Here is a 12,861-nt window from a genome sequence, read left to right on the forward strand (position 1 = left end):
GATGAACCGTGGGAAAAAAACTTGGGGGTGCGCGCGGGCCGGGATCCCTCCGCCGGGCGGGGGAGGCTCCGGGCGAGCCGCGGCACCGCCTCGGCGCGCGGCGCCCTCCGCGCGAGGGAAGAGCTCCGCAGCGCGGCGGCGCCGGGACCGCGGCGCAGCCCCGGGGACAGGGCTCGGCCCGGCGGCGCCGCCGCCCTCGGGACGGACGCGCCCGCGGCAAGATGGGCGCCCTGGCCCTGGCCCTGGGGATTTTCCACTACCTGGGGCTCTACCTGCAGCTCGGCGCCGCCTCCCGGCACCCCCCGTGGGACGCCCCGGCGGCGGGCAGCGGTGAGGCGGCGGCGGCGGCCGGGGCTCGGGAAGGGGGCGGCTGAGTGGCGGGAGCTCTCGGGGCTCGGGGCCCCGCGGGGCTGGCAGCGGGTCGGGGCGGTTCCTGCCCCGGCAGCGGGACGGGTGCGGGGGATCGGGGATCCCGGTCGGGCTCCGCCGCCGAGGGCAGCTCCGTGTCGCGGTCCGTCGCGCCGGCTGCTCGAGAAGCAGAGCGGGGGGCAGCCGGGACGAGCTGGGGTTGGGCTCCGCCGCTCCCGTCCCCGGAGCCCGGGGGATGGCCTCTGCCTTCGCCGCTGGGCTGCCGAATCGGGGGCTCTGCACGGTGCGTCCCGGTGCCTGCAGCTACCCGCACCCCGTGTCCGTGAACCTCCCGGTGCGCCTCCCGGTGCCCGCCGCCGTCCGCGCCCCGTCTCCGTGAACATGTCTGTGCGCCTCCCGGTGCCGCCGCCCGCCCCGCTGTGCGGTGCCCCACGACCCGGCAGCGGGGCTCCCCGCCGCCTCCCGCTCTTCCGCTCCCTCCGGTGCACGGTGGTTCGGGGCTGCCGAACCGCTGGAAACAACCGGGGTTGGGAAGGGGAAGCTCTTCCTGCATCCTGCACCCTCCGGTGAGGAACCTGGTGTAGGGGCAGCTCCCCCGTGGGTACCAAGAAGGTGACAGGGGACCGAGCCCCCTCGGAGGAGGCTGCTGAGACCCTCCTCACTCTCTGTGGTGTGACACGGGCACGTTCAGTCTTAGCCCGAGCAGTGACCACGGGGACATGCTGGGTGCCCGGGTCCCAGCTCTTCCTCCGCCCGGCTCCGGGGCCTCCCGTGTGCGGAGGAGCCGACTCTCTGCCCCGAGGAGCCTCCGGGCACACGACGCCTCGGGCCATGCCAGGGTGGCAGGTGTGAGGTGCCCGCAGTTTGTGGTGTCCCGCAGCAGCGCCTGGGCTGGCAGCACTTGCCTGCCCAGGGAAGGGATGATCAGCCTCTGCATTGGGGTCTCACAGCAGGAGAGTTTCTAGACCTGCCAGGCTGGCATGCCAGATGGAAAGGTGGGTGAAGAGCCTCCATTAGCCACTGCTGCTCCCCACAGAAATTCAGCAATAGGCAAATAAATAGTGAAATGGTCGCTGCGAGGGAACAGGGAGCCAAGGAGATGAAATATTCTGAGAGGGCGAGTGCACTTTGGAGCCACATTACAGCTTGCTACTCGAGCAGTTCTGCAGCAACTCACTTAATCACAACAGAAACCTTTATTAACGATACTGAAAAGCAGTGAATAAGTGGGTCATGTATAATAAGCCATTTGTGTTCAGTAGGTGAATACCAATTTGATAAAAGCTGTGTGTGCTGAAAACCTGTATAAATCGCTGTTTAGCAGATCGGAGACTGATCATTTCATTACTGGCTGGTGCAGCTTTCCCTCCACACCACGAGAGTCCAGCAGGTTGGAGACATGGAGCTGGAGAGGGGCTGTGGCCGGCGGGATGGGTTTGGCTGTGGCTGGCGGGCACGGGCAGGTCCTGCCAGGCTCTGCCCGCAGCAGGCAGCGCCCGGAGCTCGCCGCCCTCTCTGCCCGGTGCTGGAGGCCTGGAGGAGCCTCCACGGCACCGAGGCTCTGCCACAGCCCCGGAGGGTGTTCATTCTTCCTTTTAACTTGTCCACGCTGGATGCAGTGAGGGAATTGACCGGGAGCAGCGTGTGCTCTGCAGGCATCGGCGAGCAGCCATGAGCATCCCTGGAGCACGGGTGGCTCCCCCATCCTGCCACCCCACAGTGGGCAGCAGGGTTCTGCTCACAGGGCAGCCACGGCTCTGGGGAGGGAAAAAGTCACCATTAAAGAAAGTCGTTTACCTGCCGCCACAGCAAAGGCTCTGCCTTTGGCAAGGATGGAGCCAGGATGGGCTCCAACTGCCCCGTGAGAGCATCTGAGCCGCAGGATTACTTCCCACCATCCCTTCCCTACCCACAGTGCTGTCTCTCCCCCTTCTCTCCTCTCTTCAGGCTGGCGCCTTCAATTATTCATGCCCCCCATTGCAGCCTGAGCAAGCTGGGTTGCTGCCATCGGCTTTCTCATGCTCTGGCTGGGAAGCTCCAGCCGCTTTCCCAGCCTGCTGGCTCTGGAGCGGGGCAGGGGAGCCGTGCCGCGAGGAGGAGCAGCCGGGTTTCTTCCCGGCATCGTGTATAGGCGATATCGCCTCGCCTCAGCTGAGCCGCGGCTGGAGGCTGAAGGGAGCGGTGCCCCAGCTCTCCAGGGCGCTGCCCTGCTCCGTTCCCGCACACCCCAGTGATTATTCTATCAATTACTTTCATAAACACTTTGCATTCTGCCGGATTTTTGCACACTTCCTGGTGGGAATTCTCCACGCGATGTGTTTTTCCTGCTGCTGTTCGTGCAGTCATTCAACGCAATTACATCTGACACCTCTCCTCATCAAACGTCTGGGCTTTCTCTTCCCTTGAAGCGGCTGACAGACGACGGGCCAGACACTGGGAATTATTACGTTAGGACAGTGACAGCTAATTTTAATCATAACGTTCCCTGCGAGCGAGAGCCGGCACGGCTGCATGGGGTCTGGGGGCTGTGGGCAGCACGGCGGGGCTGGAGTGAGCACCTGGAGAGGGCCAGGGAGCTGGAGGCTCTGCACTGCTGCCTCCTTCATCAGAGGCTGCTCTGGGGGCCAGATGGATGCCCAGGAGGGCACGGCTGGGCCCTCTCCCCTTCACGGCTCCTCTGGGATTTTGGTTCATGGTGTGAGTGGGACTTGTGCACCTCGGGACAGACAGCCCTTCCTGGCCCTGTCCTTGGCAGCTCCTCGAGCTCCTCTCTTCCATGGCTGTTTCCGCTCCTGCAGGGCCCTTTCCTGCCTGGCTGCCCCCTCCCTACGGCTCAGGGTGCCCAACTGAGCACCGGAGATGTTGGCTTGGCTCGGTTGTGATGGGTGCTTTCGTGACTTGTGTTGTGTGCTCCGTGTGAAGCTGGGTTGGGATGAGCTCAGCGGTGATGGGGTGGGCAGAGTTGGGCAGCAGGGTGCTGTGTCCATGAGCACCAGGCACTGCCAGCTCTGGGGATGGTAGCAGCACCTGTGTGTGGTGTGGGCAGCTCTCAGCAGCGGCTGCCAGTCTGATGGCTCGTGTTTTGGGTGCTGGGTGTGAGACCAGGGGGGCTCATCCTGTCTGCCCCATCTCATTCCTCCTGAATGATTCCAGGTGAGAATCCTCCCCTGGCTGCTGGGAACCATCCCCTGGCAGAGAGCAGCACCAGAGTGAGGGGTGGCTGCAGGCTGGCTGCACACACTGCTGGAGCCCCACAGGGAGCTGGCTAAAAAATTCTGGTTTAGGTCTTTGCTACTTACACTATCAAATAACAGCTCTTCCTTGAGCCCCTTGGGAGGGAATTTTCTGAGAACTTGAGTCCCCAGGAACCAGATGGGAGCAGCGAGTCCCACACAGCAAAGCTCTGTGTAGCTGGGGCCAGACTGGAGACATTCACCACTGACCTCACTCTTGCTGAGGGAATTAAACATTAGGGGAGTGGGAAGTGCTGAGGGCAGGAGCTGGGGCAGCCCAAAACGAGGGGCACTGTTGGAAATATCTGCAGTTTTCAAGGTTAATTCCAGCTCTCTGGCGAGGTGACCACTGGCCTGATCACAGTCACCGAGTTAGGTGGGGTTTTTTGTTTTTAATTCACATGCTGCAAATTTGATCTCCTTCTGCTGCTCATATGACAGTAAAGAGGGGCAGAGCAATGGCGCTGCCATCCCCAGCGTGTGGTGGGAGCCTCCCGGCCCCAGCCACGGCCGCGATGCTCCAGCCTGAGCGTCTCGTGGGAAGGGAGATGGCCGGCTGGCTGGAGGAGAGCAGCGCTCAGCGCCGAAGTGCTCTGCCCGCTCGGCTGCCGGGGCCGGAGCCGCCTGCCCTCTCCCAGCAGTGACGCGGCCGTCACGCCGTGTTTATGCAGCGGTTTGCACCGCGATGTGTTTTCAGCGCCCCGGGGTCAGCATCCCTGCTCGCAGCCTTGTCAGGAGGAGATGCATCCACAGCTGTTCCTGGCGGTGGGAACGGGAGGAGAGCGAGGCTGCAGCCCGACCTGTGCAGCAGCCTCTGACAGAGCCGGTGTCCCCGCCGTGGGGACAGGGTGGGTCACTGGGGCAGTGCCCAGCTCTCTTCTGGATCCATCCGGAGGGTGCCTCCCGATCCCCCGGCATGGCTCTTTCCCAGGCAGGGTGTGCCAAGGGCTGGGGGGTTCTGTGGCAGCCAGGAGGTTCCATCTGTCTCTGGATCTGGCCCTGTCCGTGTGCCGGGATGTGTCTCGGGTGCCTTTGCTGCCGGCAGGACAGGGTGCCCCTGAAGCCGGGGCTGGAGCTCTCCATCGGCCACAGGAGCCGCGGGCTCCTGGGAAGGGGAGGGTGCAGGGGAGGTCATGGATGTCTGGGCAGGGGACGGTGCCGGAGGGGCTGTGGGTGCCTGGGGAGAGTGCCAGTGGTGGTGGATTCTGTTGGACACACTTGCTTTTCCTGCAGCGGTGCAGCACAAACCCAGCCGGTCAGAGCCGGCCCCACACCGGCACGCAGGGCAGGGTCTGGATGGACACTCCAGTGGGCAGGAGCAGGAGCAGCCCAGCTCCCCCAGCCCCTGTCCCTGCCCAGCGCGGGACGGAACCAGCCCCAGCCCCGCCGCCTGCTTGGTACTTGTCACCTCACCAGCCCGGCTGTGGCTCCAGTGAGCTGGGGTAGAGAAGCAGGCTCCTGACTCCCGGCTTAGAGAAAAAATCCCTCCCGGAGCAGGAACCTGCCCTGACCGTGTGATTAACAGGCGTTTGCAAGTGTCCCATGCATATTTCATCATCCCTTGATACATCTTCACACAACAATGAGCCTGGGTTGGTGCTCATGACGCTGCTCCGGTGTCGTCCTTGGTGCCTTGTGGGGGCTGTGGTGGGGGGCCATGGAAGCTGGCACAGCTGAGGAATGGCAGGCAGCAAGCACAGTCCTGCAGGGGCTTTCTGTGCTGTGTGGGGCCCACGGGATGAGGCAGGGGAACAGAGCAGGGGTCTGAGGTAATTTCCAGGTCCTCAGGGCAATGCACGACCTGCTCTTGCCCCAGCACAGCCACATCCCCTCTGCTGGAGCCCCCTCCCTGTGCAGAGCATGACCAAGGTGAGGGATGGTGCCCACAGAGGTCTCTCTCTGGTTTATGAGAGCACCAAGCTGTCCCAGCAGGCATTTTCAATTCTGTTTATCTGTGTTTCCCCATTGAGTTCATTTTATTTCCCCTGATTTTTATTTCCTGGAAGATTTATTGATCCTGGTGTTCTCAGTTTATGACAGGTAGCAGACCATAAAGCACATGGAGCAGTGCCCCCCTCCCTCCCTCCTGCTGCGGGGATGTGGTTCCAGTGTCAGTGGGGGGAGAGGGACGGGGCTGGGGTGGGCAGGGGCCGGGATGCTGGGGGACAGGGCAGTGGCCAGAGTTGGTGACTTGTCCAGTGTTCTCAGGAGCAGTGTCCAGGCAGCCTGGCCAACTCCATGCAGGGTCCATGCCCAGCCTGGGGGCTGTCTGGGGGGGACCCTGATCCCACTGGTGTCCCTGTGAGGGGCAGGGCTGGGATGGCAGGGAGTCACCTCTGTCCAGGTGGGGCTAGCATCCACGGCATCCACCAGGGAGGGCACACGGTGCTGCTGGAGGACATATCTGAAAGATGTGTCCCCAGCAAAGGTGATGACCCTGGCTATCCATCTGCAGGATCTATGCTCCTCTGCCTGTGCTTGGAGGTGGCTGAGCTCTGGGGTTAATTACTACATACGCTTCCCAATTAAAAAGGGAAAGAAAGAAGGCGCTTGATTCAATCCAGCCTTTTCTTAGCTTATCTGCCAAATTCCCGTCTGTGGGAGCAGATTTTAATTATGTTCACAGCAATTTGGACCTGGCTGGAGCCCTCAGGCCAAGACCCCACCCCTGCACAGCTGGAGCTGTGGTGGCTGGGGGCAGGTGCAGTCTCTGCTGGGACCCACTGGCTTTGGCCATTGCTCCTGCCTGCAGGAATTCTGTGGGGCAAGAGTTGATCCTGGCTGCAGCCAGGGAATGGATGGGGGAGTGCTGAGTAATGACTGGACACAACATTCTCAGCACCACTGCAGCTCGGAGCACAGAACCCTTTGTCCCGTGCCTAGAAGATCCCCCTGCTCCTCCCACAACCCTCAGTCACCAGAGCTGTTCCCTTGGGGCTTCCTCCACTCCCTAGCACAGAATCCACGTTCTGTGGTGCCGGGTTCTGGGTGAACAGGATGTGGGAACAGCACTGGGAACCCCACCAGGACACCCTGCCTTGGTAAACCCCAGCGTTGGGTATTTTCCTCTGCTCCCTGCTGAGATGGATTAAAGGAAAGTGATAAGTGGATGGGATTTCCATGCGTCCAGAGGGACAGGGAGATATTAGAGGTATTAACTTTTTGTCTGGGCTGGTAATAATTGGTTTTCAGAGGGATCAGGGCTGGAGAGAGTGTTGCTCCTGACAGGCTGTGTGTCCCAGAGGGCTCCCCTGGCTCCGGTGGGACCTGCACTGTGGCTGTGAGCCGGCAGTGCCGGCAGCTGAGGTGGTGAGTGAAGACAGGAGGCGCAGGGCAGCCTTGGCAGTGCCCGGGGTGTGCAGGGGGCTGGCAGGGCTGTCCCCGTGCCGTGTCACGGAGAAGCCACTGCACCGATGGTGGCAGCAGCGCTTGACGGTGCCCTGCGCGCTGGGGCCGTCTGATTGGAGAAACAACAGTCTCTCCAGAGGAGATGAAAAGAATTCTAATTACATCTCTGAACAATATTTGTTTTGAGTGAGGAAAGCAAACCATATGGCGTGTGGGAGCCTGTTTGGGGCCGCATTAAGTGAGGATTTGTTTTTCAGTTACGTCCTGATCTGAGTGAGATGTGATCAAGCTCTATTTATTTCCTACACCTCAGAGGTGTGGCAGGTCCCGCACTCATTCTGGGTCAGGGGTCTGAGGGATGCTGTGAGAGCAGGGGGGCACAGGCTCCTGCTCCTTCCCTTTCCCCCCACTGCTCTTTGCAAAGTGCCTGGGGTGGGGGGCAGGCACCTCTGCTGGGGATGGGAGGGGGCATGGGGTGGGAAAGGAGAAGCTGGGGATGACAGGGACCTGTCTGCTCTGCTGTAGGGGCTGGGTCAGGGAAGGATCCAGGCACTCCTGGAGACTCTGCCTGTGTGGCTGGAGGCATTGTCCTTCACCGGGACAGTGCTCTGTCCCCACGGGCCCCCACAGCCCTGGCTCTGTCTCCAGCAGCTCTCTTCACCGAGATCCCACACGACATGACGGCGCAGGCGGGTGAGGATGTGGAGATGGCGTGCTCCTTCCGCGGCAGCGGCTCCCCCTCCTACTCCCTGGAGATCCAGTGGTGGTATGTCCGCAACCACAAGGACTGGACAGACAAACAGACATGGGCTTCCAGTCAGGTAATGTCCCTCGTCCTCCTCCTCCCCGGCAGCACGGAAAGGCTGAGCCCTCCAGGCAGAGCCCCTCAGGCAGAGCTCTTGCCTGCATTTCCCATGGGGAAGGGCTTTGTTTGCAGCCACAGTTGGGTTTTGGGGGACCCCAACCTGCAGCAGCACCCCTGGCGCTGACCAGACCTGCAGAGCCCCTCTCTGACAGAGAGCAGCCAGGGGTCCTGTGGTGCAGTTAGTGCATGGGCTGCTCAACATCCAGCTGCAATGAGGATGCTCCAGGGACAGTGGGGATGGGCTGTCCTCGTTGTCCTTCCCAGCCAAGGGGCTGCCTGGCCCATTGCCAGGACCCGTCCCAGGCTGAGGCTTTGTTGTTGTGCTTGTGTTTGTGCCTTTGCCTATCTCATCACCAGCTCATCCCTCCTGGCCCTGCACCCTCCATCCCTCCCTTGTCCCCTGTTTCTCTGTGTACTGGTCCAGCAAACAGCCTCTCTTTATTTCTCTCTCTGTTCACACTGAGATAAGGGCCAAAGAATGGGAAACAGCTTTGGGGATTTTAATGAGCCTTTATTGTAATGTCTTTGGCAGGGCTGCTGCTGGTGTTGCCACAAATTGAGAAGCCTCAGGGCAGTGCTGCCAGGATGGGGGGGAGTGCTGCCAGGGGTCGAGGGTGGGCAGGGTCAAGGGTGTTGGAGGCACTGGGAATACACAGCCAGTGGCTGCTGGAGGGGTAGTGGCAATGGGGCAGGGGCTCGCAGTGATGGGGACAGAGTTCCAGGGACAGGGGTCACTGCTGCAGCAGTGATGCCACAGTGATCAGGGCTCCATTACCACTCCTGGATTGTGGGGAGCAGCTGGAGCTGAGATGCAGTGGGTCCTGTGGGTGAGCATCCCATGCTCCCTGGCTGCTCTGCTGCTGCTGGTCCCTCCCATCCCGGGTATCCAGTGCAGTTTCATCTGCCCTGGGTGTCTGGGTTTGCTGGCTCTGGGCAGTCTCTTCTCTCTTCCCCCTTCTCCCTCTTCCTTCCTCCTTGGGGCAGACATCCTGGGAGTGGGAAGGGGTCTGGTGGGCTGAGCTGACCATTTCTCTTCCCTCTTTGGTCTCCCCCTCCCCTGCTTTTTCCACAGCTGAAATCATCACCACCAGAGGAGCCTGGGAAAGAGGCGACAAAAATCAGTGTGAGTTTGGATGATGGCTCTTGTTGAGGGCTCAGCAGGGCATCCTGCTGGTCCTGGCGCCACAGGCTGGGAACTCCAGGGTGGGAGGCCTGGATCTGCCTTGGCTCAGTCCTGGGGGTGACTGGGGTGAGGGGTGGCTGCCCTGCTCTCCCTGGCACCGAGAGGTACAGCCTGGACCCTGAGCTTCGTCCGGCATCTGAGCGACACATTAATGCCAGGGATAAAATAATCCAATTGACTCAGCGGATTAGCATCCCAAAGCCATTTAGACTCATGTGAGCAGAATGAGGAGCCACTAATCAGTTAAACAAAACACTCTTGGCCTTCTGCTGCCAGGTGAGTGCCCCCCTGGCTGGCCCTGCCTTGGGGAGCTCTGTGTTTGGGGGTGCCACAGACACAGAGAAGTGCTGGAGACCTTTCCACTGTCACCTGGCAGCCCCTCCTGCCACTTCAATTTTCCTTCACTGAGTGAGCAAGGGGGGATAGGGTTGGTCAGGCACCTGTGGCTTCTCAGATGGGTGCCCCCCACACCCAGGATCAGCCTCTCCTCCCTGGGGGACCCTTCCCAAGGGAGAGCATCACCTTTCAGTACCCACTTGCAGGATCAGTGCATGGTTCTCTTGATGGTAATGAATCCCCCTGCAGGGGTCATGTCCCCTTTGATTAATTGACACCCACAATCCATATCCAAAGCTAAGCAGGTTCCTCCAGGATCTGTTCCTCACCAGGGTGCTGTGGCTCCCTGCCCCACAAGCAGCAAAGTTCCAGGACTGCTGCTGGAGCAGCCAGAGCCTGGGCTCTGCCAGATGCTGTCTGCTGAGCTTGGGGGGCTGCTGCTCCCTGCATCCCACCCAGGCCCTGCTCCAGGGGCAGGAGGGGCTGTTGTGGGTGCATGGAGCCATCCTGGGGCCAGCATTGCCTCTCAGCTCAACCAGTGCATGTTTCAGCATAATTAGGCAGTTAATTGCACGCTGGGATGGAATTGATGGGTGTGCGAGTGTAACCAGGATTTATTTTGAATCATTCGAGCTCTCTGCTGCCTCCTCCAGATCCAGCCAGCAGGGAGAGGCTGGAGCTTCAAACCTCTTTTGTTTGTTGTTATTTCAAATGTCCTTGATCATTAAGTGTTTATGGAATGGAGGAGGTAAATGAGCATGGGTGGTTCTGGTGGAACGTGAGGTACAGACACAACTGCAGGTGGCTGGGAACAAACAGCAGGGTCAAACACTGAGGGGGGGATGTAAATCCCAAGGAGGAGCCACTGTGCCAAGCCCCCCTTGGCTGTGTGTTATCCACCAAACACACCTGGTACTGGAAATGCTTTCAAGGGATGAAGAGCAGTGAAACATGATGGGTTTGGTTTTATTTCTTCCCCCTTTGAATCCAATGGCACAGCACAGGGCTGAGCTGGGGCTGGGCACAGCAACTCTGTCCATCCTGGCCATGCCAGGGGCTCTGCCCCATTCCCATGAGCAGGGAGGGCTGTCCCTGCCCTGCCTGTGCTGCCAGAGCCACAGGAGTTATGTGCCATCATAAAATCTTCCCTCCTGAGGCTCAGTGACCTGCTGGGTAGCAGCTCCATGGCCACTGGGGGCACCAGCAAATTGGGGTTTTATTTTATTAGTTCTAAATTTCCCAGCCATTAATTTCAGTGACTTCTGGCTCTCCCAACGAAGAGGGTTTTTTTTTGAAGCTCCTTTCCCATGACAGTCTCAGCATCTGGGCACACTTGCTCCAGGGTCTGGCACCTCCTGCCCCTGCACATGGCCACTGAGCAGCCCTGAGACGCTGTTTGGGGTGGCCCTGGCTGTGACCTGTGGCACCACCTCCCTCTCAGCAGCCCGCAGTGTGCAGGGCAGCTGAGTGCAGCAGCCTGTGTGTGCTCATGGGTGTTTGTACGTGCACTTGTGGGCAGGTGCCTTCATGTTCCAGCACTGGATGTCCCCACAGTGAGGGGCTGAGGGGACACTGAGGGGTCCTGGTCCCCACAGTGCCTCCTGTGCTGTTTGGGGTGGGTTTTGCCCCTCTCCAGCCCCATTTCCAAACACCATAAAATCCTCAGCTAACAAATGCAGCGGCGAGTAGAAAAACGGCCTTTGCCATCCAGTGTGATTATAGGGAACAGAGCCAGGGGCCTCGGGGTGGGTTATAAATCTGATTTATTGACCCAGCCCAGAGCAGCCGCGGCTCTGGCTAGTGAGTAAGTCTTAAATTTCATTGGGTGATAAATACTGAGAGCGAATCAATTTGGTAGAAAAGCTAATTAGCCAGCGTGGTTCCGCATCGATCTCTGAGCCCTGCGTGGCCGGGTGCGAGCCAGGGCTTCCATCATCCCGCGGGCCCCGGCTGGGGCTGGGTCCCCCCGCACCAACTTCACCAGCCTTTACCACAGCCTCGCCAGCTGGGGCTGGTGGCGTGGTGTGGTGGCACACGGTCGGGGTGGCACTGACCCCGGTGTCTTGGGGGGCAGTGGCGAGTCCTGGGGGGGCCCCCTGACCGCCCGTCTGCCCCGACGCAGGTGGTGAAAGTGGTCGGCAGCAACATCTCCCACAAGCTGCGGCTGTCGAGGGTGAAGTTGGAGGACGAGGGGACCTACGAGTGCCGAGTGATCGACTCCAGCGACGGCAAGGCACGGCACCACAAGGTGAAGGCGTACCTGCGGGTGGAGGCAGCGGGGGGCCCGGGGCACCCCCAGGACACCGAGCTGCGGGAGGCGCCGCTGGCAGAGCTCGCCGCGCCGGGCTCAGCCCACGCACACCACCACCACCACCACCACAAAGCCGGGAGGGAGCTGAAGAAGCGCTCGGCAGACACCTCCTGTGTGCTGTAGGTGGGCGGTGCGGGGGGACGCCGGAGCCCCCCTCCGCCCCGGACTCAGCGGGGCCATCGAGGGTCCCGCACCCCCTGCCAGAGACTGGCCCCACCACCCCGTCTTGTCCAGCCTCCCTCGCCACCTCCCTGTCCCACGGGGCCCGGCGGTGCCAGGGCTCGGCGCGGTGCGGGAGCCGGACCTGTCGGTGCCACGGCTGCAGCCTGGGGCTGTGCCTGGGGCCAGGGCATGTGCCCACGCGTGGTGTCCCATCCCCCCGGCCTTGTGCGGGTGGTGCCGCGGGCTGTGCCGTGTCCCAGCTCTCTACCCAGCGGGACCCTCCTGCCCACGGGACCCTCCCTGCCCTCCCCCGTGCTTCGCAGACCCAGCCGCCTGTTCCTGTAGGTTGCCCCGTTTAGTTGCTCTGTTCCAGCCCCACAGTGCGTATCTAAGTTCCAGCCTCCATCCTACAGCCCGTGTGTATCCCCCCGCCCCGCCCTGCCCCTGCCTGCCCCGCAGCCCCCAGCAGTCAAGGCCTGAGCTCAGCAGAGGAAGGACGGCACGGCACATTGCTGGCATCCTCCCGGCACGCTCTGGCATCGCTCAGCCAGGCAGCTGCCCGTGCTCCGCGTGTGCCTGGGAAGGTGTGCCATCGGCGCTGGCCCCCTGCGCCCATCATTCCTCCTCCCTTCGCATCTCACAGAGGATGGGGCTCTCATCCTCCAGCCCCGTCCAGCGTGTCCCCATCCCGCTGCCCGTGCTGCCGTGGCTCTCGGCCCCCTCGCGGTCAAGCATCCCTCCCCACCAGGCCACAGCACCACATTGCCCCGGGCAGGGTCTGGCCCACGGGCGCTTATGTCGCAGTGCAAACAGCAGAGCCCGTCCCTGCTGCCCCCACGGGTGACCGCGGCCGCTGGGGCTGGAGCTGTGGGGAGGGAGAGGGGGGCCCGAGCTGCTCCCCTGCTGCCCCCCAGCCTGCCACCATCAGACCTGCTGCAGCTAATAAAGCTCTTTAAACGAAGCCTCTGCTGTCGGTGCTCTCTGTCTGTGGCACGGCAAGGGGACAGGGCTTTGGCACTGCCTCTGGTAAAAAGGGGCAGAGTTGGGGCAACTG

General features: G+C 61.5%; 1 protein-coding gene across 1 annotated transcript; it reads left to right on the top strand.

Annotated features, from left to right (window-relative positions):
• Nucleotides 1-208: 208 nt before the first annotated feature.
• VSTM2L (V-set and transmembrane domain containing 2 like) lies at nt 209-11,803 on the top strand. Its single transcript, XM_050982132.1, has 4 exons — nt 209-330; nt 7,602-7,771; nt 8,888-8,938; nt 11,457-11,803. The coding sequence occupies exons 1-4, from the start codon at nt 222-224 to the stop codon at nt 11,766-11,768; spliced, it is 642 nt and encodes a 213-aa protein (XP_050838089.1). The 5' UTR covers nt 209-221; the 3' UTR covers nt 11,769-11,803.
• Nucleotides 11,804-12,861: the final 1,058 nt, after the last annotated feature.

Source organism: Serinus canaria, chromosome 20 (assembly GCF_022539315.1).
Source record: "Serinus canaria isolate serCan28SL12 chromosome 20, serCan2020, whole genome shotgun sequence".
NCBI lineage: Eukaryota > Metazoa > Chordata > Aves > Passeriformes > Fringillidae > Serinus > Serinus canaria.